At 43.6% G+C, this 14,614-nt stretch overlaps 1 protein-coding gene across 1 annotated transcript; it reads left to right on the top strand.

Moving 5' to 3' along the window:
* The first annotated feature begins 312 nt into the window (after positions 1–312).
* Hapstr2 (HUWE1 associated protein modifying stress responses 2) lies at positions 313–1,790 on the top strand. The gene has a single exon (XM_004862302.3). The coding sequence runs from the start codon at positions 495–497 to the stop codon at positions 1,299–1,301; it is 807 nt and encodes a 268-aa protein (XP_004862359.1). The 5' UTR covers positions 313–494; the 3' UTR covers positions 1,302–1,790.
* Positions 1,791–14,614: the final 12,824 nt, after the last annotated feature.

The raw sequence follows: 14,614 nt of genomic DNA, 5'->3' as shown, positions 1-14,614 counted from the left end.
GTTGCCCATAATCCTCTCTGGCAACATAGGATGTAAAATTTGTTCAGCTCATTGGATGAAGCCGACAAGTCCCCAAAATGTGTGAAAAGGGGGCCAAGCGCTAGGCGAGCGCTGAGCAGAGGCAGCGCCCGCGGCCCCTCAGGCTGTTAGTGCGGCGGCGGCGGCGCGAGCGGGGGCTGGGCCCGCGGCGGCGGCGGCGGCGGGGGGCGGCGGCAGGAGCGAGCCTCGGGCCGGAAGGGGGCAGCGCGGCGGCGCCGGCGGCGGTGGGGTTCTGGTCGCGGGCGCGGACAGCGCGCGGGCGTTGGGCTGTGGGGGCGGGGCGAGCACTCGGCCTCGGGCAACGGGCGCCGGAGCCTTTGGCCTCAGGGCCCCGCCGCCCGCGCGCCCGCCCCGGGACGCACGCGGAGGAGGAGGAGGCGGCGGCGGGCGCGGAAGGAGGCGGGGAGCTCGGCGAGGAGGTGAGGAGGCGGAGGAGGAGGAGGAGGAGGAGGAGGATGGAGGAGCCGCCGAGGGAGGGCGAGGCCGAGCTCGCCGAGCAGTGGTTCTCCAAGTGGGAGCGCCAGTGCCTGGCCGAGGCCGAGCAGGGCGAGCAGCTGCCCCCCGAGCTGCAGGCGGGGCTTAAGAGCGAGCGGCAGAGGCTGTGGCACCTCTTCCAGATCTCAGCCACCGCCGTGGCCCAGCTCTACAAGGACCCCGGGTGCCAGCCGGGGCTCTCCGTGTGGGACCATTTCCAGAGTGCGGCCGTGGCCGTGACGGGCCTCTACAAGGAGAGCGGGGGTGCCCACCAGCGAAGTTTCGACCTGGGCGTCCAGGTTGGCTACCAGCGTCGCATCAGAGATGTGCTGGAGTGGGCGAAAAAGGGCCGGAGCACCGTTCGCCGCGAAGACCTCATCAGCTTCCTGTGTGGCAAAGCTCCCCCTGCGCCGCCCCCGCCGCGCGCCCCCCGGACGCCCCCGAAGCCCCCTGCTGGGGCCACCAGCCCCTCTTCGGCCGCGGAATCCAGCCCCTCCGTGGACGTCGACCTGCAGCCCTTCCACGAGGCCACCGCGCTGCATGGCCTAGATGGCGCCATGGCGAGCATCAGCGTGCGGGCCGGGCCCCCCGGCTCCCCGCCCCAAGATGGCAGTGTCGCCTGCGGTGGGCGCCGAAAGAGTAGCTTCCTCGAGGACGACCTGAACCCCCTCGGCTCAGAAGAACTGGCCCTTCGTCTGGACAGTGGGGGGATCCGGAAGCGCACCTCGGCCCAGTTCGGCGATGGCATCACAAACTCCCCATCCCACAAGCGTAACCGAATGGTCTAAACTGCCTCGTTGGTCGCCAACTGCCACGTTGCTTGAGAGCTAACGGACCTTCACCGTTCTTGTTGAAAGGATACTGGAGACCATTTTTCTTCCCTATCTAAGTTAAAGGTTTCTGTCAAGTTTACCATAAAGAAACTTTAAAGTATTCCAGAAGAGGCCTCGTATGGCTGTTTAAGAAAATACATATATATAAATAAATTCTATTACAGAACATCAAATATTATTAGTAGTTAGCAAGACCATTTAAAGTAAAAGTATCCAGTCAGGGCAGGAATCTGCCTTATCTTGTTCACAGTTACACAGTATTTCTTAGCACCTACCACATTTGCTGGTGTTCAATAAATGTTTGTTGAATGAAGCCATGTGACCTTCTTAAGTTCCTGGCACGTGGGCCGGGGATTTAGCTCGGTGGTTTCGCTGCCTGCTGCGCAAGCACAAGGACCTGAGTTCGATCCCTGGTACCAAAAAAAAAAACAAAAAACAAAACAACATAAATTCCTGGCAGGTGTTTACTTGGTTACAAGATACTTTAATCCTTGTTTTGGTTGTTGACTTTAATGGCCTTGCCGATTCAATTACGTTGGACCAAACTGTAACACTTAACTTTGTGTAATCTGTAGTCTTCCGTTTTTGCTCCACTGTACCATGCACCTAATTTCTGGAAAGCAACTATGGAAGTAATATATTTGAAGGTGTGATTTATTTTGCAAAACCGTTTATAATTTTGGTGATTAATACAAGTACTTGATATTGGGTCTTTCAATGCTTTCTCTAGGAAAACCAACATTTGAGATCTTGACGAAATAAGATGGTGAGCCAACGGTGCTCCTTTTGCTTGGAATGTAAAAAGCTACCTTCTCTGAGGTTACTTCTTTTTGGTGATCTGCTTTGATGTGGAAGACGGACTGGTCAGACGGATTGGGTTTTATTTAAGTCTGCAGCATGGTATAACTAAAAGATTATGGACTTTGTTGTGAAAGGATCAACATTGGAATCCTAGCTCTACACATTAACTGTAACTTCGGGCAAGTCCCTTGATGCCCATTGACCTCGCTTTTTCGCCTGTAAAATGGAAATGTGGTCTGCTAAGTTCATTGTATCAGATGATGTCTAGATTTCAAGCTTCTAGCACAGTGCTGGGCACCTACCAGTATCACTTAAGTGTTCTTCTCTATAAATAAAAATCAGTAAAGCATTAAAGTCCGCAATATTTTGGCAAAAACAAAATATATCAACTTAGAATTCAGCCAATATAATCTGTGTTTGAGTTGGAAATTACAGTCATGTGTTTGGAACTTGCCTAAAAATTACAGTTGTATTAGTTATAAGTGTGCTGCGCTCGTAGTAAGGCAGCCTTAGTTCCTGAGGTCGCCAGAGGGATGCGCTTTGTGACCAGGAGTGGTGGAAGATTTATTCCTCTGGCCTGAAAGAATATGGAGAGGTGGGTAAGGGTGGGAGGAGTTTGGAAGTCAAAACCCTAGGGCAGTGCAGCTGTTAAGGGAGGTAGAGATTGTAGGGTGGGGTGAAAGTGGTGAGAGTGAGATTTTGGAAGGGGTTCAGTAGAAATTAAAAAGCCCAAATCCTCAAGTCTCCCTAAGCCAGTGCATAAAATATTATAGACTAATGAGTAAAACTTCGCCTTTATGCTCACAGCAGAGTTATTTCTGCTTCATTAGCATGGCCTCTGGAGTAAATTTGTAATTGACCAATACGATAAATAGAACAAACTGAATTCCCTAACAGAATAAAAACTTGGTATTGCACTCCACAAATACTTAGGCACACTGTGTTAGGTCCTAAGAAGGGATATAAAAAACACACAGATACCCCTTATCTACAAAGAGCACATCCTGACCTAGCAGATAAATTATGTAGGCAAGAAAGCACTAACTGGTCAAAACACCCAAGGGCTGTGCAGAATTTAGAAGGCAAGAGGCTCTCCTTGCTGAGAGGGTCATAGCTTCTGGAAGAGGTGGCATTTAAACTGGACCCAGCAAAATGGGCAGGCAGGGAGTTTACAGGGGATGCCAGTAAGGAAAGCTGTTAAAGTTTGAGGAGCAAACACTAAGGTAGGGCTTAAGTATACAGGGGCTCAAATGCCTGGGCTGGTGCTTTAGATTCAACCCTGGGACAAGGGGTGATACCACCCAAAGGGTGCTTTAGCAAGACTGGCTGGGCAGGACACCTGCTTGTCCAAAAGTGAGACGCGGGAGCTGGGGCAGCACAGCATACCTCATAGGACACTTTTCACTGGGGACATTGCCATCTGGTTCTCTGGGAAGACCGTTGGCCCCATCTTCCCACTCACAGAGCATAGGAGGCAGGGAGCCCCTCCAGTGTGTTCTGAGGTGCTTCTGGAGGACCGAGGAAGTCTACAGTTTCAGCTGCAGTTCCTCTCAGAGGGCTTGCCTTTGTCTCATTCTCCCGCTGCCTGTGACAGAGGGCCTTAGGAATCGCTGGGGCAGTCTGGGCTACAGCTTTGCCGGCAACCATAGCAAGTTTACCAGGTAGGTGAGAGGCCATGCCAATATGAACGCACGGACTTCGTTTGTCTTGTTTACTTCTGTAATCTCCTGTATCTGATCCATATAGGTGCACATGAAAATGTATTAAATGAGTGCCGGGGATTTAGCTCAGTGATTCCACCGCCTGCCCTGCAAGTGCAAGGACCCGAGTTCGATCCCCAGTACCAAAAAAAAAAAACCAGAAACAAAACACAAATGTATTAAATGAGTGAATGAGCATAGCGCCCCCCCCCATTTCGGCCTAGGCACAACTAGCCCCTTACCCCTTTCCTGTTTGCTTACTTCCCAGGAAAGCACCTGAAGCCCATGCCCTGCTAACTAGATGATTGGCCCCTGCATGCCTTTGCCCGCATTCCCAATTACTAGATTCAGCTTTTTGTCTCCAGCCCACCTCTTGTGAAAATCTCCCCAGAATCTCCTGAGGAGGTTGTGCAACTGGCAACTTCACCCTCCAGCTGAATTAGAATCTCGGTAGGAGGGTTGGGAGAGCTACATGCATTTAGGAGGTCTCCATAATAATTATATACTTCGAAGTCTGAAAACCAGCCCCGACCTTGATTGTATGATTTGTGATTGATTCCAGGAGCTGATTTTGAAGTGATTGTTGTTGGTGAACTTTCAGTGCAGGCTCCATGTGAACTGACAGGAGACGCCACAATTAGATTGCTTTGCCTTTTAAGAAATGTTGATGGAGTTGGGGGTCAGGGGAGGACAGGTTGCGGATCAGCCTGAGCCTTTGTGGAGGTCTACAGATCTCTGCATTTGATTTTCTAGTAACATATCTGTGGTGGGGGTTCACTGTTGTACTCTAGCCACCAGACTGGAGGGACATTAAAGGTCATTCAGAGGGCAACTGACCTGGGTAGGGAGCCACACAGTGACTTACTGGAAATTCAGCCCATTGTTCCCTTCACTGTACAGCCCTTAGCTACACGTGTGTGACATTTTAATTACTATACTGATGGTGGGGTGGGGCTGGGGAACGTATACTGTGAAGCTGCTCTTGCATGCCAAGGATACTCTTCACTATGTTGTGCTTACTCGGGCAGGGGACGTTGTTGAAATTGGTCATTCAAGGGGCACAAGTCACCCCTTGCCACGACCATGACATGCGAGGCAAACTGGACCACTTGAAGTTTCCTAAACATTGTGTCAGCGCTGTTTCTGGACCGTTCTACCCCTTAGTTCCCTTGGTCTGGAATGTGCCCCCTCCCCAGCCTAACTCCTCCACAGCCTCTGCTCACTCATGTTTTATCTTTTGGATACCTTCCTTGACCTTCTCAGTAAGGATTAAATACCTCTCCCAGCTGGCCTCATCTCTGGATGTGCCAACTTGCTGTGGGATTGTCTCACTATCTGGTTGGACACAGTTGGCTTGCCTGGGGTCCCATGAACGAAGAGGGATTTTCTTGGGCTACATCTAGAATATATAAAACAGCCATATATAAGTTGCAAAACATTTAAATTTTTTTTAAATTTTATTGGTACATTTTAGGTATACAATATAATGACATTCATCATTGGAAATTTGCACCTTTACATAATCTCTCCTGGTTCTTATTTTTTCCCCCTTCCCCTGCCCTCACTTCAACCCCTGCATTCCTCCCTATTTACAAAGACTTTGTTTCCATTTTTTCATGTTAGCATATTAATTCCATTCACTTCTTTCCTTTTCCTTACCCCTCCCACTTCCCCTTCCCCTTCCCCTTTGCCCCTTTTCTTCCTATTTCACATTATCTATTATACTTTTTAGTCCTTATTTACACTTTCAGTTTCTCACACTAGAGAAACTATTCGGTATTGACACATGTGAGTCCTATTTATTTCACTTAAGAGTTTTGCCTCAATGTGCATCCATTTGGCTATAAATGTCTCTAATTTCTCATTTTTATAGTTGAGTAGTACTCCATTTTATTAAAAAAAACCCACATTTTCTTTATCCAGGTTCCAGTTGATGGGCATTTGGGCTGTTTCCAAGTTTTAGCTATTACAAACTATGCTGCTATGAATATAAGTGCACATATATCACTGTGGTATGATTCTTTTAATTCTTTGGTGGAGATACTCAGCAGTGGAATAGCAGGGTCAAATGGGACTTCCAGTCCTAGTTCTTTGAGGTATCTCCATCCTGATTTCCATGGTGGTTGCACCAGTCTACACTCCCACCGGCAGTGGAGCAGGGTTCCTCTTTCCCCACAGCCCCTCGAGCATTTGTTATTGGTTGATTTCATGATAGCAGCCATTCTTTCCGGAGTGAGGTGGAATCTCAGTGTTGTTTTCATTTGCATCTCTCCAATGACCAGTGATGTTGAACATTTTTTTCATATGTTTATTTGCTATTTCTACTTCTTTGAGAAATGCCTGTTCAATTCACATGCCCATTTTTGGATTGGGTCTTTAAATTTGGGGGGAATTTTTTTTTTAAGTTCTTTATAGATTCGAGATAGTAGACCTTTGTCTGAGGAAGAGCAGGTGAAGACTTTTTCACATTGTGGGTTGTCTCTTCACACTGCTGGTGGTTTCTCTTGCTGTGCAGAAGCTTTTTCTTTTTTTGGTGCCAGAGATCGAACTCGGCTCCTTGCGCTTGTGAGGCAGGCGACGCAACCACTGAGCTAAATCCCCGGCCCTAGAAGCTTTTTAATAAGAAGAGATCCCATTTGTTGATTGTTTGTGCTAGTTCATGGACAACTGAGGTTTTGTTCATAAAACCTTTTCCTACACCAATGTCTTCAAGAGTTCTACCAAACCTCTGTTCCAGCTGATTCAGCGTTTCTATTTTAATATTTAGATCTTTAAGCCATTTAGATTTTAGTTTAGTGCATGGTGAGAGATATAGGTCTAGTTTTACTCTTTGACAAGTTAAAACCCAATTTTTCCAGCACCGTTTATTAAAGAGGCTATCTTTCTTCCCGGGAGGATTTTGGCTCCTTTACCGAAGATGAGATGGCTGAGTGTGTCTGGAGTTGTTTCTGCATCTTCTAATCTGTTCCACTGGTCCTCAGGTCTGTTTCTTTGCCAGTACCATGCTGTTTTTATCACAGTAGCTTTGTAGTACAGTTTCAAGTTGGGGGTTGTTATAACCCCTGCCGTGTCTTTGTTACCTAGAATTGCTTTTGCTATTCTGGGTTTCTTCTTGTTCCAAATGAATTTTTGGATTGTCAATTTTTCTTAAGCTCCATGAAGTATGCTGCTGGGATCTCAATTGGGATTGCATTGAATCTAAATAGCAGTTTTGGAAGTATGGCCATTTTCACTATGTTGATCCTTTCTACCCAGGAGCAGAGGATGTCTTTCCATTTTCTGATATCCTCTTCGACCTCGCTTTTCAGAGTGCTATAGTTTTCAGAGAAGAGGTCTTTGATTTCTTTTCTTAGGTTGATTCCTAGGTATTTCAGTTTTTTGGATGCTATTGTAAAAGGAATTGTTTGCTCTATTTCTCTTTCAGTGAGTCTGTTATTTGAGTAGAGGAAAGCTATTGATTTTTGTGTGTTGACCTTGTATCCAGCTACTCTACTGAATTTGGTTATTAATTCTAGAAGACTTTTGGTGGAGTTCTTGGAGTCTTCTATATAGAGTATCATGTCATCTGCAAATAATGACAATTTGACTTTTTCATTTCCTATCTTTATTCCTTTTATTTCTTTCTCTTGTCTAATTGCCATGGCTAATGTTTCCAAAACTATATTGAACAGGAGTGGTGATAGTGGACATCCTTGTCTTGTTCCTGATTTTAGTGTGAAGGATTTCAGTTTTTGACCATTTTGTATGATATTGGGTGTTGGTTTTTCATAGATAGCTTTTATCAGATTGGGGTAGAGACTGTCTCTTCCAATTTTTTGTAGGGTTTTTATCGTAAATGCGTGTTGGATTTTGTCAAATGCTTTTTCTGCATCTATTGAGATGATCATATGGTTTTTGTCCTTGGCTCTATTGATATAGTGTATTACATTGATTGATTTGCATATGTTGAATCATCCCTGCATCCCTGGGATGAATCCCACTTGGTCAGAGTGAATGATCTTCTTGATAATCTTCTGCATTCTATTTGCCAGTATCGTATTAAGGATTTTTGCATCTATGTTCATTAGTGAGATTGGCCTATAGTTCTCTTTTTCAGTTGGGTGTTTCTCTGCTTTGGGGATCAAGGTGATGCCTGCTTCCAGGAATGAATTCAGGAGTATTGCTCCCCTTTCAAGTTCACTGAAGAGTTTAAACAGTAGTGGTAGTAGTTCCTCTCTAAATGTCTTGTAGAATTCAGCAGTGAAGCCATCAGGACCCCGCTTTTTCTTAGTTGGTAAGTTTTTAATTATGTTTTCAGTTTCATTGATTGATATTGGGTTGTTTAGAATTTTTAGGTCTTCTTCTTTCGACTTTGGTAATTCATATGTATCTAGGAATCTGTCCATTTCTTCTGTGATTTCCATCTTATTGGCATATCGGTTCTGGAAGTAGGTATTGATGATCCTCTGGATTTCTGCTGGGTCTGTTGTAATTTCACCCTTTTCATTCCTAATTGCATGGATTTGGGCCTTTTCTTTCCTTTTTCTGATAAGGTTGGCTAAGGGTTTGTCAATTTTGTTGATTCTTTTGAAGAACCAACTCTTGGCTTCATTAATTTTTTGTATCGTTCTCTTTGTCTCCATTGCATTGATTTCTGGTCTGATCTTTGTAATTTCCTCCCTTATATGAGCTTTTGGTTTGTCATGCTCTTCTTTTTCAAGAAGCTTGAGATTCGGCATTTGGTTGTTTAATTGGGCTTGCTCTGTTTTCCTAATATGATTTTTGACTGCTATGAATTTCCCTCATAAGACTGCTTTCATTGTGTCCCATAGATTCTGATATGTTGTATTGTCATTGTCATTTAACTGAAGGAACTGTTTGATTTCCTCTTTAATTTCCTCTGTGACCCATTGGAAATTCAGAAGTGTGCTGTTCAATTTCCAATTGTTTATGAAATTCTTGTGGTTTCTTTTGCTATTGCTCTCCAATTTCATCGCACTATGGTGTGATAATATACAGGGGATAACTTCAATTCCTTTGCACTTACTTAGACATGTTCTATGAGTGAGTATATGGTCTATTTTGGAGAATGACCCATGTGCAGATGAGAAGAATGTGTATTCTGATTTTGTGGGGTGGAACACTCTGTAAACATCTGTTAAGTTCATTTGTTCAAGAGTTCGATTGAGTTCTAGTATTTCATTACTTATTTTTAGTCTAGCTTATCTGTTTGTGACAGTGGGGTATTGAAGTCACCCACTACTATTGTATTAGTGCATCTATCACTTTTCGTGTCCGTTAGTATTTATTTCATATGGTTGGGTGCACTAGCATTTGGTGCATATATTTATTATTGTCATTTCTTCCTGTTGGATTGTTCCCTTTACAAGGATGTAGTGTCCTTCTTTGTCTCTCTTAATCAGTTTTGGTTTGAAATCTACTTGATCTGCAAAGAGGATAGCTACTCCTGCTTTTTTTTGGGTTCCCATCACATGGAATATTGTTTTCCACCCTTTTACTTTCAGTCTATGCGTTTCCTTTTGAATTAAGTGTGTTTCTTGTATGCAGCATATTGTTGGATTTTGTTTCTTGACCCATTCTGCCAGTCTATTTCTTTTGATTAGTGAGTTGAGACCATTAACATTGATGGTTATAACTGATACATGTTAACTTATCATTGTCATGACTTTTTCTTTTTGTTGGATTCTCCCCCTTTGCATTTAAATTCTTGTCACGCCCAATGGATTCATTCTGCTGTGCTTCCTGGGGTTGTGATCCCCATTGTCTTTTCCTAGGATATTGTCTAAAATTTTTTGGAGTGCTGGTTTGTTATTCCTGAAGTTCCTAAGGTGCTCTTTGTCATGAAAGTATCTTATTTCTCCATCAATTTTGAAAGATAGTTTTGCAGGGTACATCAATCTGGGTTAGAGACTGTTTTCCTTTGGGACTTGGAATACATCACTGCAAGCTCTTCTTGCCTTGAAGGTTTGTGTTGAGAAGTCTGCTATGATTCTGATGAGCTTTCCTTTATATGTGATTTGTTTCTCTTCTCTAACTGCTTGTAGAACTTTGTTCTTCTGTTGAGTTTCTGGAATCTTAACAATTATATGCCTATGTGTAGATTTTTTTTTGATCAAGGCTATTTGGAGTCCTATATGCCTCACTTACCTGTATGTCAAGTTCTTTTCCCCTGCTTGGGAAGTTTTCTACCATTACTTCTGTGAAGAGATTTTTTATGTCATCTGCATGCTCTCCTGTTTCGTTGTTGAGTCCAGTCTGTCTTATGTTATTCTTGTTTGCATCATCTAGCAGCTCCTGGTCTGATTTCTCATGTTCCCTTACAATTTTGAAGCAGTTTTTCTTTTCTTGGTCACTAATTGCAATCTTATCTTCTATATCTGAAATTCTGTCCTCACATTGGCTCATTCTGCTATGTAGACTTTCAATGGAGTTTTTAATCTCCTGGAAATCTGTTTGAACCTGTTTTATGGATTCCATTTGTTCCCTATGTTGGGAATCCATCATGTTCCTCAGCTCCTCTCTAGATTTATCTGTCATGTCTTGCACTATAAGCAAAATCTCTGCTGTTATCTGAGAAATTATTTCTGATTTCATTTTTTCCAGATCCTGTTTTGTTGCCAGTTCAGGGAGTCCCGGTGGTTGAGTCTTAGAGTGTTCTATCTGCTTTCCCTTTGGGGTTGCTGTAGGTTATCTGAAAGACTGGTTTTGAGACTTGTTTACATGTCTTCTCATTTCAACGGGGTGGGGGTTGCTGTTGGTGCCTGTGCAGCTCACCTCCTCTGCTTTATTATTTTGTATCATTAAAGAAGGCACAGCAAAAAAGGCAGGCCATCGGTTGGACACCCCTGGTGTAACCCATTTATTATCAATAGGCTCCATTCTCTTTTTCTTTTCTTCTTTTTTTTTTTTTTGGTACCAGGGGTCAAACCTGAGTCCTTGCACTTGTGCAGCAGGTGGTGAAACCACTGAGCTAAATCCCTGGCCCAATCGGCTCAATTCTCTAGGACAGTATGTTAGAGTTTGAAAAAGGATATTTATCATTATACTATACTTTTATGTTTTTAATGAAAAAATTCTTAGTTGTGAAATTATATAATGAGAAGGAAAACTCAGAGCTTCAAAGGAACAGTTTGATTCTGTGGGGCACTAACCTGGTACCTCAAAGGAATATAGCAAATAAGTTTTCACTTTTCTTTCTCAGGTGTCAATAAGATTTCCTTGTCCCAGGCCTCAGTAGCAGACACACAGGATTTAGGTTTAAGCCTTGATTTTCCCAGTAACTGACCTTGAATGGTCAGGTTTTTCTTGGTATATGAAATAAAGAAGTGTTGATCATCTTTATGATTCCCATAAGCTCTGCATTTTCATCTGTGATGTAATTCAGCAGGTAGTGGTAGTGATAACCTTCTTTCCATGGTAGTCAGGTCTTAATAGAATGGACCCTTGACTTTCGAATTCAGTTCATTGCCGAGGCTGGTTGTAACTCGAATTGGTCAACTAAAGGCTCAGGCTTCTCTACTCAGCCTTCAAAGTCTCTCTCCTGTATACAGGTAGATCTCAGTGTCCTTAGAGAGACATTGGCCCAGGATTTCTCAACCCCACACAGGAAAGGATGCTGTAAGGTTCCTTCCAGAACTCTTTAAGGGTTAAATCTGTATCTCACACCATCTGGAAGCACAAGTAGCTAACATTTGGGTTGTAACTCCAGACTTTGTAAGTTAGCACTAAAATTCCAGTCATAACCCAAGTTGTTCGTATGTCAGGCGGGTCGTTACTTGAGGATCCAATGTAATTTAACATCTGATTGGTTGAGCTCTGTGAAATAAGGACTGCCAAACTGAAACAGTCCAAGCTAGGAGCCTCCATAAGTGGTATTGCTTGGCTACTCATAGGATGGAGGTAGCCTTGTCTCTCTTTTGGTTCCATCTTCCTCAGCAGATCCAAAATGAAAAACAATTCAGAATACTCAAGAAGCAGATTATAGCCAAATGCCCTCTTTTTAAGCCACTTCTTCTTTTTCAGTGATACTAAGTTGAGCAGGAGAATGTTACATAGACAGATGAGTTCCTAGATTCACTGGAAAAGAGAGCCCTGGAGGACAGCGTTTCTCCACACCCAACTCTGGGGAGAACTGGAGGGAACCACCCTGATGCATGAGCTGCGCTCCTCATGTTAAAGAGCTCTGAGCAGAGTCCAAAGCCTTCTTCAGGAGCTGCCAAGCAGGTCTCTCTGAAAACAAGCCTGGGATCCCTCAGAATGCACTGGGTGTGCTGCTCTGCTCCTGTTGTAGCCTCACTGTGGACAAACTGGCTGCCCTGCTCTGAGGAATGATCCTCGTGTCTTTTGCATAGCTCTTAGCTCCAGTTCTTGGCTTCAGACATTTAAAAATAAAAATAAAATCTAGTTCCTCTTTTCCTGACGTTTTTTCTTTCCTTTGTTTTCTTCTCTTTCTCTTTTTAAAATTTTATTTTAGCAGTATAAGGCATGGAATACAGAGCCTTGAGCATGCTTGCCAGGGAAGTGCTGAAGGACTCTGCTACACTTTCAGAACCTCTTTATTTATTTTTTTTTCTGAGCCTTATGTGGTACACACCTGTAATTCCAGCTACTTGGGAGGCTGAGGCAGGAGGATCAAATTAGAGACCACCCTGGGCAACTTAGCAAATTCTGTCTCAAAGAAAAAGAGAGAGAGAGGCTGGGAAATGTAGCTCAATGTGGAGGCCCTGGGTTCAATGCCCAGTACTGGGGCGGGGGGAATCCTGCTGCTTCTTTGGTCAGATATGACACTTTTTGTTTCTATGTTTTCTAGTACCCTGCTCCCCCCAGCCACACACGGCACGTATTATATAGTATGTCTTACACCTACCCTCCTACTCCAGCTGCAATTTCCCCCTTTCTTTACTTCTTGAAATCCCAGGCTTTGACACCAGAACCCAATTTTTTGTTTAAGTGGGAATGTTTTAAATTGGAAGGTTATGGGAAAGTTTGGGGGAATGTTGGATCATTAAGAAAATCATGTGCCAAACCATGTGGGAGCCTCTCAAATACAACTTTGGTGGTCATGACCCTGGCCAGAGGGGGAAGTCTGTGATGTCACCTCGTCCCTGAGTCCCAGTTTCACGGATAGTATCTCTGAATGGAATTGTCTGAGGGAGATTGTTCCTTGTGAAAAGTTCACATGATGGAGTTTGAAGAGCTTGTTTTACTCGGAGCCCAGCGGGGCAGAGTGGTTTGGAATGCAGCATTCAGTGTGTTCACTGTGACAAGTACTTAGCAAACAGCATGAACAAGGATTTGAACTAGAAAACGAGAAGGGCTTTGACAACATTGTAATAGTGGCTTGTGCCCTCAAAAACTGCTCAATGGTATACAAGAAGGTGATAAAGAAGACTAGGTAAATACATAAATAGATTCGGGTCTCATTCAAAACAATCCAATGGAAGAGCATCCTGTTATGGTAAAGTTTGAACAGAGGTTGCCGGGTCACTGTAACCATCTCTACTATGTCTGATGGAATTTTGCCTCTTTTAAGGCAGTAGTGTGTAGTCAAAGTCTGTGCCTACGCGATGCCCACACAACTTGTTGAAAATAGATCGATCAATCAACTGCTTAGTCTGTTTTTACAATCCCAAAAGCCTGGGTTGAATGTTTTTATGTTTCACTGAATTAACTGAATAGACCTCTTGATGCTGCTTTTGGCTTTTCATGCTTTAAGTGGAATTATGTGTTATTTAACAGGAGGATTCTTTCATTATTTACATTCTATTTGCTTAAAAATCAGTTCTTCCTCTTAAAGCTTCTTTTTTAATACTCCAATTTTGGGTGACATGGAAGCCCAAATATGTAGATGATAACACTTAACTGCTTCGGGCAGCCACACTAATCTGAAGCTCTGTTATACTGCTGTCCCAGGGGCCATGCCCCAGGAGTCCTCTGCTTTAGGGGAAACAAATCTAGGATGATATTTATTATGACAAAGGTCTAGTTTGTATGTGTTTCTTCCCTATGATGCCTAGTGCTCTAGCAAGGATCCAGTAGTTGCTATATAAAAGGCAAAGATAGCACAGTACCCGGCCGTAATGCATGTTAATCAACTCTGTGGAGATTTTTAGTGTTGTGTATAGACACACACAGGCTACATTGACTTCAGTTTAAAAAGAAATTCAATTCAATTAGGCAACCTCTTCCAAATTCAATTCAACGAAAACTGTTAGAATGCAAGGCACTGTGCTACCTCGTGCAAAACATTCAAATTTTGTTTTACCTTTTTTTATTTGTTGTGGTATCAATTTAGCACAACTTAAATGGGTAAAAAGGGGATTTTTATTGCTCAAAAATTTCAAGAATGCCTTTACTTATTGATTTGTAACCCCCCTTGAACTGTTTATAGTTCTTTTCTTTGCTTAGAAGCCCTTCATTCAGAGCTTCTGTTCCTAGCTCAGCTCCAATACTGGCTCAGAAAGTTTTGGAGAGATCAGGACTGGGGATTTAGCTCAGCGGTTCCTTCCCCTGCCCCACAAGTGCAAGGACTAGAGTTTGATCCCCGATACCAAAAAAAGAAAGTTTTGAAGATGAAGTAATCTTTTCTCACTGCTCTGTATTGTAGTCCTTTGGTCTGGGGGCCCTGCTGACCTCAAGAAGAGATGATAGATGTGCTAATTATTAGAATTTAGATCATTTTAAAGTAAGACTCTAGGGTTGGGGTGTTTCAGTTTTAGCTCCTTTGTGGATCATTGTTACTTCCTTGATCATTTAGAGCAGGGCTGG

This window comes from Heterocephalus glaber, unplaced genomic scaffold, assembly GCF_053883595.1.
Source record: "Heterocephalus glaber isolate CG9 unplaced genomic scaffold, H.glaber_assembly_v1.0 deba00001764, whole genome shotgun sequence".
NCBI lineage: Eukaryota > Metazoa > Chordata > Mammalia > Rodentia > Bathyergidae > Heterocephalus > Heterocephalus glaber.
The sequence above is the reverse complement of the archived record's forward strand: the minus strand, read 5'-3'. Positions and strand labels throughout refer to the sequence as shown.